General features: G+C 39.3%; 1 protein-coding gene across 11 annotated transcripts in view; it reads left to right on the top strand.

The window, feature by feature from the left end:
- Lrrc7 (leucine rich repeat containing 7) overlaps nt 1-19,307 on the top strand; it is a 479,632-nt gene that overhangs the window by 352,249 nt on the left and 108,076 nt on the right. For all 11 annotated transcript variants that reach the window (XM_028890385.2, XM_028890382.2, XM_028890380.1 and 8 more), the window contains one exon: nt 874-946. In XM_028890385.2, coding sequence (XP_028746218.1) covers nt 874-946 — 73 coding nt within the window. The remainder of the gene's footprint in view (nt 1-873; nt 947-19,307) is intronic.

Raw genomic sequence — 19,307 nt, 5'->3', positions numbered from 1 at the left:
AGTGGTTAAAGCACTTGCCAGGCAAGTGAGAACTAGACTTTAGATCCCAAACACCCAGATAAACGATAGCCTATCTGTAATCCAGCCTCAGAAGGTGGAGGCAGGGTCCTAGAGCAAGCCTGCAAGGCAGATAAGTAAAATCAGCCAGCTCTCAGTAAGACAGAAATAGCTGGCCTCAGCAAAGGAAGAGTGTGTAAGAGCAATCCTAGAAGCTCCAGATACCAACCTTGGGACTCCACATGCATCCATCTGTCCACACACATTCAAGCACATATACACAAAAGCACATACACATTTAAAAGATAGTTTTAACATTAATCCCTGGCCAGCTCAATGTGAGGTATTACAAATAGAACTATTTTTGTGTCTAACACTGATCAAGTCCACCATTTCTGAAATCTCAGCACACGACTCATGTGTGGTCATTTTCCACAACTGTAATCATAAATTTTTTGTTGTAGGACTTCCCTTCTCACTTTTTGACTGTTACTCTCTTGTTGTTTTAAACTGTTTCCAGTCTGTATCATAAGAAAATGAGTTATCTGTGCTTGGGAATTAATTCAATATTAAATCTCAGCCGACTCAAAATGTTTCTACTGGTCCATTTGCTGGAAAACAGGAAGATGTGGGTGCATCTCTTGATAAGTGTGTGGACCCCAAGTTTGTTTACTTAACTGCTCTGATGCTATTTACTCCCATTGACGTTTGAATTTTTACAACAACAACTCAAAACTAGTCTGTGTCTGTTTGTGTGTTATATATGCAGAACATAGCCAACTGAAACAACATAGATTCAACATGAGTGAGCCCTATGATTTCTTTCAATGACATTTCCTGCTCTGGTGTATTAATAAAGCATCTTCTCTGTTTCAGGACTGCTGAAAAAGCTAACAACTCTAAAAGTAGATGACAATCAACTCACTATGCTACCCAATACAATTGGAAAGTAAGTTCCCACACTAGTCTATTGGCCTGTTTGCTACCAGAAATTAAAGGTTATGCTGTATTTTCTATCAAAACATTGCTGCAAATTCTTCCTTTGAACTGCATTTCATTCATTTTACATCGTAAAAACTTTACATCTGAACAGAGTCCACTGAAGCTATAAAACATAATGAGAAACAGTCAATCAACCTTTCTCAAGCAAAGTGATTACAAGACCTGCAATTACACTGTTAATGGTATTTTTCAGAGAGTATCAATCTGATATAGTTTACTGAGTAGCAACTATAGATTAACTTAAGTATTTCTCATAAAAAGGGAATCAAGTTTTTAAGTCTTTGTGAGATATATATATGTATGTATATATGTATATTGAAATTACACTCTAATAATTTTGTACATATAGAAGCTTGAATTTTTTTTTGGACAACAAAGAGAAAAGCAAAGCCACCATTAAAAAAAAACTGGAAGATAAAATCCCAACATTGCCTTAAAAGGATAAAACATGCTGCATAATTTTTACTAATTGATTAGAACTTAAACAACATTTAGTTTACAATTCCTTGTGGACTGTTAATGTTCGTTTCAATGAAGTGACTTTGTTGACGATGTATGAAATGAGGTGTCAGAACAAGCCATCTTCAGGCTGAAATCAGCCTTCCTGTAAGGCCATTCCATCAGATTCCAGCTGCCTTGTCCCATTATGAAAGAGTATACAAGTCCTTTCTCTTGGCAGAGTTCAGTATACACAAGGAGAAAAAGATTCAGATTTTAAACATAGCTGAGTTTATTACAATTAAGGCTAACTGCCTGTTAAATTCTTCGATTTGACATAGGGTGTAGCCTTAGAGCCACCACCACTGCAGGCTAGATGGTGAACTTGTCCCTGCCTTCTCCTCTCACCCATCTGTCCACTGCCAAGTGGAAAAACAGCCACTGGTCTAAGAAGTTCCACTTCTAAAGAGTAGAACAATTCAACAAATTTAAATTTCCAATTCTGTTTTGGAGAACAGTAAAAGTGTCAACCATTAACATTGTAATATCCAGACTGTCCAGTATGTTTCTGTCCTCAGTTACTTCCATTTTCTCCAACAGAGAAAACGTAGTTCTTTGGGGTTGCAAAAAAACAATATTGTTATTATTATTTTTTGTTATTATTATCAAAATCCTCTTCCCAATTATCTTCTCAGGCACTAATCTTTTTCACTGGGTCAAACTCAGGGGAACTGAATTCAAATTCATTAATCTCTAAAAGGCTGTGATTGGTATTTTTGCCTCTTAGTTTATATTTCCTATACAAACTAATATCTTGATTCTTTGAAGACAAAATTAAGAGGTTGGATAAGCCAAACATGGGCACAGGAGAGCTGCTTTCTCAGCAGGGAAAAATACTTGGCTTTGGTCTCCCTGAGAAGCAGCTCCTGTCCATGGGTGTGGTTTTCAGCCTCTATTGGCCTCTTGTCCCCTTTGGTGACAAACCGAGTTCTGAAGTCTCGTTTAATCCCAGACGTACACTGGACTAGTTCCTCTCCTGACCTAGCAGTCCACATCCTGAGTGCAGGATTTGTTTCATGCTGGTAGGTGCAGGACTGCTTAACCTATACCTCTCTGCTTCCTTCCCAGAAGACAAGTAGTATGGCACAAACTACACCGGAGTCTGCCTTTGAGCTTAGTCATAATCATTTATTCAAGTCCCTTGACTTACAAATGTGGAAAAACATGAACTAGTCAAATAGTAACTCAATGCAAACCCATGATCACCAGTCAGCAATCAGATTTTAGTCACTTGGTAGGTAGTAAATAGAGCAACACAAATACCAACAAGGTAGAGCCATTGAGTCTTCATGGGTGAAACTGCTGATTATTATGAAATGCTCAGATGCCACAAAGGCAAAAGAAACACTTGTTTTGGGTGAAAGAAGCAATACCTAAGAGTTGGACGGGGCAGGTGCCTCCTTAAAGGAAACCTGGTACTTGACTATAGCCAACATTGTCCTTGATCACAATGAACTGTATAGACATGGGGATCCACTCTCAGGCTATTGTAACTAGTTGTACAGTCATTTTTAGGCCCCATTTAGGTATCACCTTGCATGGAACGCACAAGACAATGGCCAGCAGCAAAATGAACCATGAAGTAGTCTAATCCATGGACAAAGAGTAAAGGGAATTCAAGGTGGCCATCATAGAGAAATATTTTCTGAAGAGTACCTGAGGTAAAGGTTCACAGCTAATTAGGAAAGCTGAGTACCTAGAAGACCTCAGGCTCAACCTTCTCCTGTACATCTCCGGGGCCACCTCCAGGCTTTCCTGGCACATTGCACTCTCCCTGCTGCACACCCCAGGAACCCAGAGAAACACCATCATCCACCACTACCCATTATAGTCCTAGACTCTCTTTCTGGTGTCAGAGCAGGTAGTGTGTTCAGTTTCCACTTGTGTTGCCAGCATCCCACCGATTATAAGAAAATCAACTTAAAGGAGGAAGTTTGTTTTGGCTCATGGCATCAGTGGGTTCAGTGAATGGTCATTTGACTCTGTTGCTCTGCTCCTGGGATACATCAGAACACCATGACTAAGAGAAAAGCAAAGTTGCTTAACTCACAGTAGCTCATAAGCAGAATGAGAGGGAAGGAGTGGGGACAGACATACTCTTGAATATGCCACAGGTGGACCCACCTTTTAAAGCTTCTACCACCTCAGTAGCCCATTAGGCTATGGATCCATCCATGTATAAATCAATTTACAGTGTTAGAACCCTCATGATCCAGCTGCTTCCCAGAGCTCTGCAACTAATACTCTGCACAAGAGACACAGCCTCCAACACTTAGAGAAACACTTCACATCCAAACGTAATGCCAACTTCATGCCTCCCTAGGATGCAATCCTGTAGGCCTTGCCCCACAACTTCCTGAAAATCTAGTCAGTTAGTGGTGGCTGGTGGAGGGAGAGACAGTATCTTCAGTGGTGTAGCTTCTAACAAGTTGTCCACACCTCTGCAATGACTGCTCATCCATGCTTCTGTAGGCATCGTTAATTAAACTCCCATGGTTCACAAAGAGAAAAAGAGAGAGAAAGAATGAAAAAGTTCAGGCTTTGTTGCTACACAGATTTTTGTGTCAATTACTGAAGAAACTACCAGCTACGGTTATGAAATTAAGAACTCTCTTGATAAAATACATAAACACAGTTTGCACTTGCCTGATTATTATGCCTGACACACATCAGTCCTGTCATGCATCTGTGGTGTTTCCAGGCTTCCCTTTTTCCAGATTTTCCAATGAGATAAACTTTGTCCTGACTCCTTGGTCCTGTCTCACTTGTTACCTGGAATATCTCTTCTACTCTTCCTAAGACTGACTACTTGCATCTTTTAAGTCCATGCTTTTAAACTTCGACAAGTGTCACAGGCACCTGAGAATCTTGTTTAATAGACAAGCTCTGGTCTAATAGGAATAATACCTGAGAACTTGGAATTCCACACCATTCTCAGATGTCCAAGTGATATCACAACTTCTGATTCACAGACAGCCTGAGTATCAGGGCTCTAGATCTGAGTTAAAACACCACCCTCATGTGATTCTTTTATGCTCCCTATCAAAATGCCCACAAGAAAATGTTCTCTCTCCCTGTGTTTGCCTTCATGGAAGTGTTTCCAAGCCTGGCTCTTTACATCCCACTTCACACAGGTTATAACTGCTTATTTTATAGATTATCTAACTTTTTAATTCCAACAATAAATTATATAACAAATCTCAATTAAAGTAGTTTTTAATTCCAGCTCTAAAATTGTATAAAGATTTTAAAAAATATGGTACATAATTTGCTCTTGGTAAACTGTTTCTCTGGAGTTCTCTATACATCTATACTTATTGTTAAGAGGTTGAGAGTATCAAGCTGAAAGGGTGGGTAATGGATGTGTCTTTCTATTTAGAACTCTAATGTTCCAACTTTTTGCTAATTGCCTTGACTCAAAATTAAAATACAAAGTGAAAAATGGGAAAATTCTGCAAGTGAAATGGGTACCAGGTTATTACATACTTAATTTTCTTTTTGCTAAAATTGGCAACTTTCTTAAAAGTGTGAAAGATACTTTTCAAAGACAAATTGAATCACTTAATTCAAAAGTTTATAGCTGGCTTACAGGGATAAAGGTCAAAAATTCTATCACAATAACTCATTTTTCTGAGATTTTTAGTGTTATTATGTTTTGTTGATTTCTTTGTTTCCTCTTCTCCAGGAAAGAAATAAGGAAAGTGTTAGTAGATTGGACTAACTCTTCTAAAAACTAACTTGAAAATCAGTAGTGAATATAAAGGAAATAAAACAACGTTTTATTTAGGTTTTTGGTTTTAGTTTTGTTGGGGGTGTTTGTTTTATTTGGTTTGGTTCAGGAAAATGTGCTTACTTTGCATGTAAGTGTAATTAAGGGCTGGAGAAATGGTCCAGTCAGTAAAGTGACTGCCACCCACGCCACCCAAGCAGGAAGACCTGTCCTCATCATCCACAAGAAAAACGCTCTGTTTTCACTTGGGAATGCAGTGATGATGTATCTCTTCAACTGCATGGAACAATAACCCCACTAATGTGGCTGGAACAACAGACATGCATTTTAATGGTTCTAGAGTTAGTACCCAGAAAGGCAGCCTTCATCAGTGTTCTTCTCTAGGCCTGCTAGCAGCTCCCATGCTATTGTGGTCATGTGACTTCTCCTTTACACAAGAGAGGAAGTGTGAAGATGCTCTCTCATCAGTCTTATGGCTGTATCCAGTTCCATAACCTCCCAAAAGTTCCATGTCTCAATTCTAGGACCTTGGGTGGAACAGGACATCAGCATATGAGTTTTGGAAGAAAATAACTATTCAGTCTATAACAAGCAAACTTGAAACCTTTAAAATGTACTGTTAATAAATGAGATATATAGTATTTCCAGGCTTTTGTGTATACATATATTATGTGTGTGAAAGTTTGTGAGGGGGTATATGTTTGTATGTGCACCTACATGTGGAAGCCACAGATGACCTCAGGTGTTGTACTTAGGCACCCTGTCTATCATCCGTCTGTTTACTTTTTTGTTTAACACATAGTCTTTCTTTGGCATGGAGTTTACTGAATAGAAAGAACTGGCTGGCTAAAAAAACCTAGGATCCTTCTGTCTTATGTCTCTACTGCTGGGATTCTAGCCACCACACTCAGCTCTTTCATATGAGTGTTGGAGAGCTGTAGCTCGAGTTTTCCTGCCTTGCCCACAGTCAGGACAAATCTCTGTCACTCGCCAGTCCCACAGCCGCTCAGACCCAACCAAGTAAACACACAGAGACTTATATTGCATACAAACTGTATGGCCATCACAGGCCTCTTGCTAACTGTTCTTACATCTTAAATTAATCCATTTCTATAAATCTATACCTTGCCACGTGGCTCATGGCTTACCGGTATCTTCACATGCTGCTTGTCATGGCAGTGACTGGCAGTGTCTCCCTTCCCCTTCCTGTTCTTTTATTTCTCCTCTCTCTTAGTCCCGCCTATACTTCCTGCCTGGCCACTGGCCAATCAGTGTTTTATTTATTGACCAATCAGAGCAACACATCTGACATACAGAACATCCCACAGCAGAGATTCACATTCAGGTCCTCATATTTGAGCAGCAAGCACTTTACCCAGTAATCCATCTCCTCAGTTATCCAGGCTTTTATAGAGTCCTCAGTAATAAACCATTCAGAGTCATGGAGCAACCAAGAGTTATTTGATTTCAAAGGCATGAGTTCTGTCACTGTGTGAACATCATAGAGGCACTTCCTTCCACAAGTGAAACAGTGAACTTTAGAAGAAGTTGAAAGAATACCCTCCAAAAAACTGATAAAAAGCATAGCCTGGTAAACACTTCACACAGTAGGCTGTTTACTGTCCTTCTCACGGGTGTCTGCTGCACAGCCTTGCATGTGTTGACGTCTGTGTGACTAGCAGCACAACTGGTCTGCCTACACCATCACCACCACACACCAAGTGCAGAGCCATAGTATACGTTAGGGTGTCACCAAGCAACTAGGGTTCTGCTTTGTTTGGTTGTTTATTTGCTTTGTTGTCTCACTTGTTTTGTGTGCTAAGGAGCAGTCATATGGCTTCACACATGCCAGGCAAGAGCTCTGCAATGGAGCCACTCTCCCATGTTTGCAGTAAAAATCCTTCAGACCCATTATCATCTTTCAGAACAACTGTCTTAAATGCCATTTGCCACTCACTGAAAGATGGCTACACAGTGCACTGCTGTATTTGATTACAGGTCAAAAGCATTAGAGAAATTTGAAACACACAAATTAAACGTATTGCTCCAATGATAGATGCCCTCACGTTCATTCATTCACAGTGATGAGGAAAAACACAAAAGTAATCATATGGAATTCACTGGTGATTTTATAATGCATAAAATTTGAAGTACAAAGGCTGTCACAATACCTATATGGAACCATTCTTCCCACAGCCCCCACCAGGCCATCATCCGACAGCTGTTGTTTGTGGGCTGTGGCTAAACTGAAATTGCTCTTACTCTCACATGCATGAAATATTTCTGCAGTTTTGACTGGTCAGACAATGCTTTAGTATCTTCATTTGGAGCATGTAGAATTTAAAATAAAATCTGTCAATAAGCAGAGCTATTTTCTCCATTCTCCACTAAAGAATGGTTTAAGGCAGAACTTTGCATTTTGATGATGCTTTTCTCATGCAATCTAAAATAATTTTTCACAGTCTTCCTTTTCAATGGATCCAATTTGCTTCCTAGAGAGCAAAGAAAATGAAAACTTGTAGCTGCTCTGGGTGGGTGAGAAAGTTGGGTGGAATGGAAGTGTGTTGTCTCTATAATGATGGGAAGTTCTAGGATCTGGCCAGCACTACTAAAAGACACAGCTTCCTCCTCAGTCTGGTGAAACCCAACTTAGATGGAGATTTAGAACTGAAAGTGAGTAGGCTTCTTCCATTCATGATACAAAAATAATCTGACTGAAGTCTGTAAATGTCTTGTCATTATTTAGTAGTAGCCCCACAGGTTAGCTAAGATTAATGGAAACATAAAAGAAGTGATTGAAGACTTAATCCCCAGCCCAAATTAAATCAATTTATTTACATTATCTGAAATAAGAATAATGAAAATCAAGTTTTCTCTCATATGTAGAATTGGGATTTAAAAAAGAAAAAGGGGAAAGTAGAAGAGGGACTATCTGAGAAAGGGAGGTGGCCATCAGAAAAGGTAGGAATAGCAAAGAAGGGTGAGTGTAACTAATGTATGTTTTACATATGTATATATAAGCATACCATAACCATCAACCCATTATTGTATATAAATAATGTACACTAAGAGAAACACATTTAAAAGACTAAATTAACTCAGTGCCCCTCTTGTCCACAGAAGGGTTTATTGGGTTTTACTTCCTTCCTGTGTACTTAGACCTTACAGACATGGCTAAGTACTACTGCCGCCCCTGCTACCCAGTTATAAAGCTGACAATGATCAACTGAGGAACTCAGCTAGATACTCCCTCTGATGGTCATGAGTGCAGGCTCAAGCTCAACTCCCTGCAGCTTGGTCTCTACCCTGGGCTAAGCCAACACATTTACACAAAGTCTGAGCCTTTTATACCTGCAGTAGCTGTTTAACAATTCTCCCTCCCTCTCTCCCTCTCCCTCTCTCTGTCCCTCTCCCTCTCCCTCACTCTCTCTCTCCCTCTCCCTCACTCTCTCTCTCCCTCTCCCTCACTCTCTCTCTTTCTTCCTCCCTCCCTCTCTCCCTCTCTCTCTCTCCCCCCTCCCTCTCACCCTCCCTCCCTCTCTCCCTCTCTCTCACCCTCCCTCCCTCCCTCCCTCTCACCTCCTCCCTCCCTTTCTCTTTCCCTCTCTCCCTCTTTCTCTCTCTCCCTCCCTCTCTCCCTCTCTCTCTCCCCCTCCCTCTCACCCTCCCTCCCTCCCTTTCCCTTTCCCTCTCTCCCTCTTTCTCTCTCTCTCTCTCTCTCTCTCTCTCTCTCTCTCTCTCTCTCTCTCTCTCCTCTCTCTCCCACTCTCTCCCACCCTCAGTCACTCACTCCCTCTCACTCCCTCCCTCCCTCTATCCAAAATATCTTCAGATATACAAAATTCTACAGAGATAGACCTAGTTCCTGTGCCTCCCACAAACTACTAATCAATTGCTGATAATTTATGGACTTCATTTCACGACATAACCAAGTTTAAATAAGTCAATTTCCCTTAACAATATCTTCATGTTCAGAAGGAGATTGCTGAGGCGTTGATTCCTCAGGATGCTATCTACCTCCTGCTATGTAGTCTTAATGGAGTCTGACCTCTTCACCAGGGGTTAATGTACACTTAACCCTTATTGAACTTGTATAGATTGGGTGTTGCCCATTTTACAGCTGAGGGGGCTTATAGTACATAAAGTTCACTCAGCTTTCAAGGGCCACATTACTTCTGTTACGAGTTAAAGATTAAGATGAATTAAGATGAAGCCCAAAGCCATTTGTTTCTGTTTACTAGTAACTGCATTCATTGTAGCTTCATGAGTCATAAATACTGTTCAAGGAGATTATAGATTATCTATGTGACATGTTCATATTCCTTCCTTCACTCATTCTGTGACTAAAGACCAGGAATACAGGATTATCTTTCCAGCCAGAAATCTTCTGAAAACCAAACTAAACTAGAGAAAAGCAGAGTACATCTTCAGAAATGGAGTGGAGGCCTCTCCTGCTGTTCCTGTCACTGATACTGACAGAGCTGGGACCCACGCATGACTCCAGCTGCTATTGGCATGCCTGTCACATGTGTTTTACATCTTGCTCTTAAAATATTTGCAAGAGCTTTATTTTGCACCTTCCTGGCCCCACAGCGCTTGTGTCTCCCAGGAGCTGGTTACAGATGCAGTGTGGTCCCATCCCTAAATACAGCATCAGAATCAGCATCTTAGCGGGTTGGCCTGGGGATACACATGATACTGAAATTTAGGAAGCACTAGTGAAAAATACCTTAAGCTTCTGTTGTTTTCACTTTTAACCTGTGAAGTTATAAGCTTCTATATAAATACTCTTTTGCCTGTTCTTTTCTTTTTCTTTTTTATTTATTCTTCTCCCATGTATTACACCCTGACTAGTTTTTCCTCCTCCGCCTCCTCTCAATCTATTCCCTCACCTCCCTTCTACCCCAAAACCACTCTTGCTCTGTTTCCCTTCAAAATACAGCAGGCTTCCCAGGCATATCAACCAAACATGGCATATCAAGTTACAATAAGACTAGGCACATCCTTCATATTAAGACTGGACAAGGCAACCCAGTAGGAGGAAAAGGGACCCAAAAGCAGGCAAAAGAGTCACAGACAGCCCCACTTCTATGTAGCAGGAATCTTAAAAGTTCTTATTAATGAAAATAAAACCTAAGGCCAGTTATTTTGGTGAACACTGGAAGATCAGAGAAGCAGAACAAGCCACAGCTACCTCACCTCACCAGTTCCTCAGCTGATCCTGTTTCCTCAGACTGGAAGCCTCTGTGTCCTCATCCAAAAAGGTCTCAGCTGAACTGCTGCTCAAAAGCCTAAAAGCTTAACCAGCCAAATGCTTCTAGTTTCTGGTCTTCACGCCTTATATACCTTTCTGCTTTCTGCCATCACTCCCTGGGATTAAAGGTGTGAGTCACCATGCCTGGCTGTATCCTTGAACACACAGAGATCCAGATGGATTTCTGCCTCTGGAATGCTAGGATTAAAGGCATGTGCTACCACTGCCTAACCTCTATGTTTAATATTGTGGCTGTTCTGTCTCTGACCCCAGATAAGTTTATTAGCGTGCACAATATTTTGGGGAACACAATACCACCACATTTCCCCTTTTTTGTCTAAAATTTAAAAAAGCTTATAACTAATACAAGAAAAACTATATCCAATAAGTATATACAATATATACAGTCAAGAAATACATTAACGATGTCTAGTCCATTAACATTTGACAAATTCAGATAAAAACTCCATTATAAATACTAACAATGTCCAGTCCAGTAACATTTGATAAACTCAGACAAAAAAATTTTTGTTACTTATCCTATATAAAACAAATAGTCCTTTTAAAAAGTAGATTCAAAAATTGACCTTTTATCTTATCATATTCATATTCTCTTTTTTCTTTTCATAAAAGTTTCAATAATCTTCCCCTTTTTTTTAGTGTAGATTCAATGATCTACCCATTTATCCTATTATTTCTTTATCTTTTTTCTCAGAGTAGATTTGATGATCTACCTCATATCTATATTCTCTTTTTTCTTTTTCTTTCTTTTTTTTCAAACAAAAACTCTGAGTCTAATCTTCTTGTTCAGCTTTTTTCCTTGTTCAGCTTTTTTCCTGACCATTAACAATTAACAACTTGTAACCAACCATTGTAAACAATGACAATATCCAAAACTCATTAAACAACCAAAACCTACCCACCCCACTTCTTGGGAATGTGGGCATCGTTTTCTTAAAATTACTTCCTGCTTTCTGGGGGTGAAGATATCTTTAGGGGATCCTGAAAAGAAAATTTTTGGGTTAATTGTCAAGTCCTGTATCATTTGTCCAGTCGCTGCATAATGAGAAAGTACAGGGCTTGTTTCAAGTCCTTGTTCAAGTAGTCTGTCAGGCTGGATCATCTCAGCTAGCCATCTCAAAATTGTCTTAAGCAGTTTGTAGTCCAAAGTCAATCTTTCTGTGGTGTTAATCAGCTTAATGGCTTTACCATAGTCCATGTGGAATCATCTTTGTGGGATCCTGTCATCTTTTTGAAGATTTCAAAGTCACTGTTAGGCGTGGTCATGGTTCCCTGCAGACATTTTTGTGTGTGTGTGCCTCCTTTGTGGTTTGGAGCAATCACAGTCTGATAAATGTCCGTCTCTTGGAACCATGAACGTTGTTCCCTAGAAGAGAAAATCTTCACCGCAATTTCTCTGCACCATTTGTCTTGCCAAACTTTTCCAAACTGACCTTTGCCAATGTTTTCTTGTAACACGATGGTCCTGGCAATTCTTCTCTGAACAAGCAGCAGTAAACCCTTTGTCCCAGGTAGCAGCATCACCGCAGTCACCAACAGAATGAGAAAAAGCCAGCAACTTGGAGCAGTAGCCACGGCCTCCATGGTCCCACCGCCACCGTTTGTGGCTGAGCTGAAGCTTCTCCTTAGCAAGCCTCTTAGGCTACCCTCAAACTCGGGGTCCTCCTGCCTCTGCCTCCTTCAGTAAATCCAACCAGTGTGCTTCACCACAACTGGCTGAGGGTAACTAGGGTCTGAGCAGGGACCCCAAAGATCACAGGCAAGCAGCTTTTTCGTGAATTCATACCACAAACATTGGATGCCAGATGTAGCTATAGTTTTCCAGGCCTGCCTGGCCCACGGTCGGGACAAATCTCTCTCACCCGCCAGTCCCGCAGCCACTTAGACCCAACCAAGTAAACACACAAAGACTTAAACTACTTACAAACTATATGGCCACAGCAGGTTTCTTGCTATCTAGTTCTTATATCTTAAATTAACCCATTTCTATTAATCTATAAGTTGTTACATGGCTAGTGCCTTACCGGTACCTTACATCTCGCTTTTCATGGCGGCAGCTGGCAGCACCTCTCTGCCTCAGCCTTCCACTTCCCAGAATTCTCTTCTCTGCTTGTCCCAGATATACTTCCTGCCTGGCTACTGGACAATCAGCATTTTATTTATACAGAGTGATATCCACAACACTTCTACAGTTAGGAGTCCCACAGAAACACCAAGATACACAACCGTAATATATATGGAGAGGACCGAGGTCAGACTCCTACTGACTCCCTGGTTGTTGGTCCAATCTCTGTGAGGCCCCATGTTCCCTTCTTAGTTGATTCTGTGGGCCATTTCCTCATGGTGTCCTTGACCCCTCTGTTTCCTACATTCCTTCCTCCCCATCTTCTGCAAGATTCCCTGAGTTCCACCTAATGTTTAGCTGTGGGTCTCTGCATCTGCTCCCACCATTTGCTGGATGAAGCTTCTCTGATGACAATTATGCTGAGCTTCATAGTCTACAAGTATAGCAGAGTATCAATAGGAATCATTCTTTCTTCTTTCTTTCTTTCTTTCTTTTTTTTTTTTTTTTTTTTTTTTTTAAGCTGATCATGTTTGGGTTCTATTTGAGGTATCTAGGCTCTCCAGACTCTGGTTCCTGGACATCCAGGCAGTGTTAGGCTTGGGCTCCCTCTTGTGGTATGAGTCTCAAGTTGGAACCGTCATTGGTTGGCCACTCCCACAAGTTCTGCAAGCACCTTTACCCCAGCTTATCTTGCAGGGAGGACAAATTGTAGGTTTTGTAGCTGGGTTGGTGTCCCAGTCCCTCCACTGGAAGCCTTGCCTGGTTACAGAAGATGGCCAGTTCAGGTTCTATATCCTCCATTACTAAGACTATTAGATAGGGTCACCCTCATAGGTGCTGGGAATTTCCATTGTCCTAGATTTCTACCTTGCCCCCAAAATGCCCCTCACTTCCCGTTATCTCTCTTAGTACACTCTCACTCCATGCCCCCCAACCTGATCCCTCCTGTTCCCATCCCCACCTGCCCACAGTCAACCCATGAAATCTATTCTATTTCTTCTTCCCAGAGAGATCTATATGTCTCTTCTTCTTAGCCTCTCTGGGTCTGTGAATTGTAGCATGAGATTATCCTTTACTTTACAGCTAATTTCTTCTTATAAGTGAGTAGATACCATGTTTGGCTTTCTGGGTCTGGGTCACCTCACTCAGAATAATTTTTTTTCTAGTTCCATTCATTTGCCTGCAAATTTAATGGTATCATTTTTAACAGCTGAATAATACTCCATTGTGTAAATTGGAGTGTAAACACATTTTCTTTATCCATTCTTCAGTTGAGGGACATATAGATTGTTTCCAAATTCGGGCTATTATAAAGAAAGCTCCTATGAACATAGTTGAACAAGTGTCCTTATGGTAGGATGGAGTATCCTTTGTATATATGCCCAAGAGTGGAATAGCTGGGACTTGAGGTAGACTGACTCCCAATTTTCTGAGGAACTACCATATTGATTTCCACAGTGACTGTACACACCAACAGTAGAGGAGTGTTCCCCTTGCCCACATCCTCTCCAGCATAAGCTGTCATGTATGTTTTTGATCTTAGTCCTTCTGACAGGTATAAGATGGAATCTCAGAGTCATTTTTATTTGTATTTCCCTGATGGCTAAGGATAATAATGGACATTTCTTTAAGTGTTTCTCAGCCATTTGAGATTCTTCTGTTGCAAATTCTCTATTTAGATCTGTACTCCATTTTTAACTGGATTATTTCATTTGTTGATGTCTAGTTTCTTGAATTTTTTATATATTTTGGAGATCAGCCCTCTGTCAGATGTGGGGTTGGTGAAGATCTTTTCCCATTCTGTAGGCTGATGTTTTGGCCTATTGATGGTGTACTTTACCTTACAGAAACTTTACAATTTCTTGAGGAACCATTTATTAATTGTTGATCTTAGTGCCTGCACTGTTGGTATTCTGTTCAGGAAGTTGTCTCCTGTATCAATGTGTTCAAGACTAATTCCCACTTTCTCTTCTCTTCTATTATGTTCAGTGTATCTGGATTTATGTTGAGGCCTTTGATCCACTTAGACTTGAGTTTTGTGCAGGGTGATAGATATGGATCTATTTGCATTCTTCTACATACCAACATCCAGTTATGCCAGCATTTGTTGAAGATGTTTTCTTTTTTTTCCATTGTATAATTTTGGCTTCTTTGTCAAAAATCAGGTGTCCATAAGTGTGTGGATTTATGTGTGGGTCTTTGGTTCCATTCCATTTGTCCACCTGTCCATTTTAGTGCCAAAACCATATGGTTTTTATTACCATTGCTCTGTAGTAGAGCTTGAAATCAGGGATGGTGATTCCTCCAGAAGTTCTTTTATTTATGAGATTGTTTTAGCTATCCTGGGTTTTTAGTTTCTCCATATGAAGTTGAGTATTGTTCTTTCAAGGTTTGTAAAGAATTATGTTGGGATTTTAATGGGGATTTCACTGAATCTGTAGATTGCTTTTGGTAAGATGGCCATTTTTACTTTGTCAATGCTACTGATCTATGAGCTTGGAAGATCTTTCCATATTCTGATATCTTCTCCAATTTCTTTTTTTAAAAACTTGAAGTTCTTGTCATACAGGTCTTTCTTTTGCTTGGTTAGATTATACCAAAATATTTTATATTATTTGAGGCTATTTGTGAAGGGTGTTGATTCACTGACTCTTTCTCGGCCCATTTATCATTTGTATGTAGGAGGGCTACTGATTTTTTCTTTAGTTAATCTTATATCCAACCTCTTCACTGAAAGAGTTTATCAGCTGTAGTAGTTCCCTGGTAGAATTTGAGGGGTCCTTTATGTATGCTATCATACCATCTAAGAACAGGGATTCTTTGACTTCTTCCTTTCCAATTTGTATGCCCTTGATCTCCTTTAATTTCTTATTACTCTAGTTAGAACCAAGTACTATGTTGGGTAGATATGGAGGGAGTGGACAGTCTTGTCTTGTCCCCGATTTTAGTAGAACTGCTTTGAGTTTCTCTCTATTTAATTTTAAGTTAGCTATAGGCTTGCTGTAAATTGCCTTTATTATGTTTAGGTATGTTCCTTATATCCCTGATCTCTCCAAGACTTTTATCATGAATGGGTGTTGGATTTTGTCACAAGCTTTTTCTGCATCTGGTGAGATGATCATGTGCTTTTTTCTTTTAGTTTATGTGGTGGATGGCATGGACATACTTTTGAATGTTGAAGCATCCCTGCATCTCTGGGATGAAGCTTACTTAATCATGGTGTGTGATCCTTTTAATGTGTTCCAGGATTTGGTTTGCAAGTATTTTATTGAGTGTTTTACATCAATGTTCATTAGGGAAATAAGTCTGCAATTCTCTTTCTTTGTTGAATCTTTGTGTGGTTTGGGTATTAGGGTTACTGTGGTCCCATAAAATGAATTTGACAATGTTCCTTCTGTTTCTATTTTGTAGAATAATTTCAGGAGTATTGGTATTACCTCTTCTTTGAAGGCCGTATAGAATTCTGCGATAAAACTATCTGGCCCTGGGCTTTTTTTTTTTTTTTTAATTGCTAGAATTTTAATGATTGTTTCTATTTCCTTAAGGGTTATAGATCTATTTAAACTGTTTATCTGACATTAATTCAACTTTGGTAAGTGGTATCCACCAAGAAAAATTGACCATTTCTTTTAGTTTTTTTTCCAATTTTGCAAAGTATAAGTTTTTGAAGTGTGACCTAATGATTCTTTGGATTTCCTCAGTGTCTGTTTTTATGTCTCCATTTTGTTTCTGATTTTGTTAATTTGGATATTCTGTGTATTTTAATTAGTTTGGATAAGAGTTTGTCCATCTTGTTCATTTCTTCAAAGAACCAATTCTTTGTTTTATCAACTCTTTGTACTGTTCTCTTTGTTTCTATTTTATTGATTTCAGCCCCTGGTTATTTCCTGCCATCTACTTCTAGAGCTTTCAGGTGTGCTGTTAAGTTGTTAATATGAAATCACTCCAATTTCTTTATGAAGGCACTTAGTGCTATGAACTTTCCTCTTAGTACAGCTTTCATTGTGTCCTATAAGTCTGGGTATGTTGTGCATTCATTTTCATTGAATTCTAGGACATTTTAATTTCTCTCTTTACTACAGTCTTGACCCTGCAGTCATTCAGTAGAAAGTTTGTAGGCTTTCTGGTTTTCTTGAAATCCAGATTTAATCCACGGTGGTCTGATAGGTTTATTTGAATTTTCTTTTATCATTTGAGACTTGCTTTGTGACTGAATGTGTGATCTATTTTGGAGAAAATTCCATGATGTACAAAGGCATGTTCTTTTCTGTTTGAATGAAGTGTTCTGTAGATATCTGCTAGGTCCATTCAGTTCATAATGTCTGTTTACTCCATTATTTCTCTGTTCAGTTTTTGTCTAGATGACCTATCCATTAGTGATATAGGGGTTCTGAAATCTCCCACTATTAATGTGTGAGATTTGATGTGTGATTCAAGCTTTATCAATATTTCTTTTATAAATATGGGTGCCATTGCATTTACAGCATAGATGTTAAAAATTGAGACATCATCTTGGTGGATTTTTTCTTTGATAAGTAGGAAGTGTCCTTCATCCCATTATTTTGATTAATTTTGGTTGAATGTCTATTTTGTTAGATATTAGAATAGCTACTGCAGCTTGCTTCTTGGGTTCATTTGCTTAGAAAATCTTTTTTCAGTCCTTTACTCTGAAATAATGTCTATCTTTGATGTTGAGATGTGTTTCTTGTATGGAGCAGAAGCATGAATCCTGTTTTTATATCCATTTTGTTAGGCTGCCTTTTTATTGGGAAATTAAGTCCGTTGATATTGAGAAATACTAATGACCAATGATTGTTAATTCCTGTTATTTTGTTGTTGGTTGTGTGTGTGTGTGTGTGTGTGTGTGTGTGTGTGTGTGTGTGTTTCCCTTCTTTTGGTTTTATTGGTGTGAGATTACTTATTTCCTGTGTTTTTATGGATGTAGTTAACCTCCTTGGGTTAGAATTTTCCTTGTAGCACCTTTTATCAGGATGGATTTGTGGATAAATATTGCTTAAATTTGACTTTGTCATGGAATATCTTGTTTTCTCCTTCTATGGTAATTGAAAGTTTTGCTGAACATATAAGTCTTGGCTGGCATCTATGGTCTCTTAAAGTCTCTAAGACATCTGTCTAGGCCCTTCTGGCTTTTAGAGTCTCCATTGAGAAGTCAAGTGTAATTCTAATAAGTCTACCTTTATATGTTACTTAGCCATTTTCCTCTGTAGCTTTTAATAATCTTTCGTTGTTCTATATGTTTAGTGTTTTGATCCAATCTATCTGGTATTCTATAAGCTTCTTGTATCTTTATAGTCATGTCCTTCTTAAGGTTATGAAAATTTTCTTCAATGATTTCGTTAAAAATATTTTCTGAAGCTACGTGGTGGTGGTACACACTTTTAATCCCAACACTCGAGAGGCAGGGGCAGACAGATATCTGTGAGTTCAAGGCCAGCCTGGTCTACAGAATGAGATCCAGGACAGGATCCAAAGCTACACAGAAAAACTCTGTCTCAAAAAACCAAAAAAAAAAAAAAAAAAGAAAAGAAAAGAAAATCTGAGCTTTGGACAAGATTCTTCTCCTCCTTCTATTTCTAGGCTTCTTAGGTTTGGTCTTTCCAAAGTGCCCCAGATTTGCTGGATGTTTTGGGTCAGGATTTTTTAGATTTAACATTTTCTTTGACTGATGTATCAGTTTCTTTTATCATATCTTCTATGCCTGAGATTCTCTCTTCTACCTCTTGTACTTGGTTGGTGATGCTTGCGTCTGTAGTTCCTATTTGCTTACCTAGATTTTTCATCTCTAGGGTTCCCTCAGTTTGTGTTTTTTTATTGTTCTATTCCCATTTTCAGGTTTTGAACAGTTTTATTCATTTCCTTCTCCTGTTTGTTTATTTTTTTTCTTGGCTTTCTTAGTTTTCTTTAAGGGATTTATTCATTTCTTCCCATTGTTTGTTTGCGTTTTCATGAATTTTTAAGGGATTTATTCATTTTTCTCTTTAAGGACCTCTTTCATCATCATCAACTTGGTTTTAAGTTCATTTTCTTATGCTTCAGCTGTTTTGGAATATTCAGTTCTTGCTGTTGTAGGATAGCTGGGCTCTGGTGGGGCTATATTACCTTGGATGTTGTTGATTGTGTTCCTACACTGACATCTAGGCATCTGGGTTTGGGATGAATATAGGTCTAGGTGCTGATTTTTGAGTTTGTCTTTACTGAATGGGTATTTTGTTCCTTGGTCTCTCTTTCCTCTTTGGTCTTCTGATTTTTGTGGTCTATATTTCTGGCAGCCAGTGTGATGTACCTGATCAGCAAGTATCTGCCTGTGTAGGGGCTGGGGCATGGCAGTGGGAGTAGGTGGGAAGGAGTGTCAGGGTTTCAGCTCTGAACTGGGTGTGTGGGAGGGTTCTGAGGGCAGGTGGGCCTCTTATCTGTTCTCTATTCTGTCTGTTCTTTATAATTCATTTTTATTAATATCAGTGGTACCTAATAAAAAATGGGTAACTGATTTTATACAAGAGGCTGTATTAAAACACCTTTAGTGATTTTAACCAGATAATCATTAATAAAAACAAGCTGCCTTTATATGTTATGGGTTTAAAACTTGGAAATTTCAGAGATCATTGAAAAATAAGTATTTGTCCTCACCAGCTCTAATTCATAACCCAAAGATCCCAAATAACTGCCAGGCTCTTAATTCATTCTGTCCATTGCATGGGGTAAAGAATCTTTTTAATAAA

The sequence above is a fragment of the Peromyscus leucopus genome, chromosome 6 (assembly GCF_004664715.2).
Source record: "Peromyscus leucopus breed LL Stock chromosome 6, UCI_PerLeu_2.1, whole genome shotgun sequence".
Taxonomy (NCBI): Eukaryota; Metazoa; Chordata; class Mammalia; order Rodentia; family Cricetidae; genus Peromyscus; species Peromyscus leucopus.
This window is presented reverse-complemented; position numbering and strand designations above follow the sequence as displayed.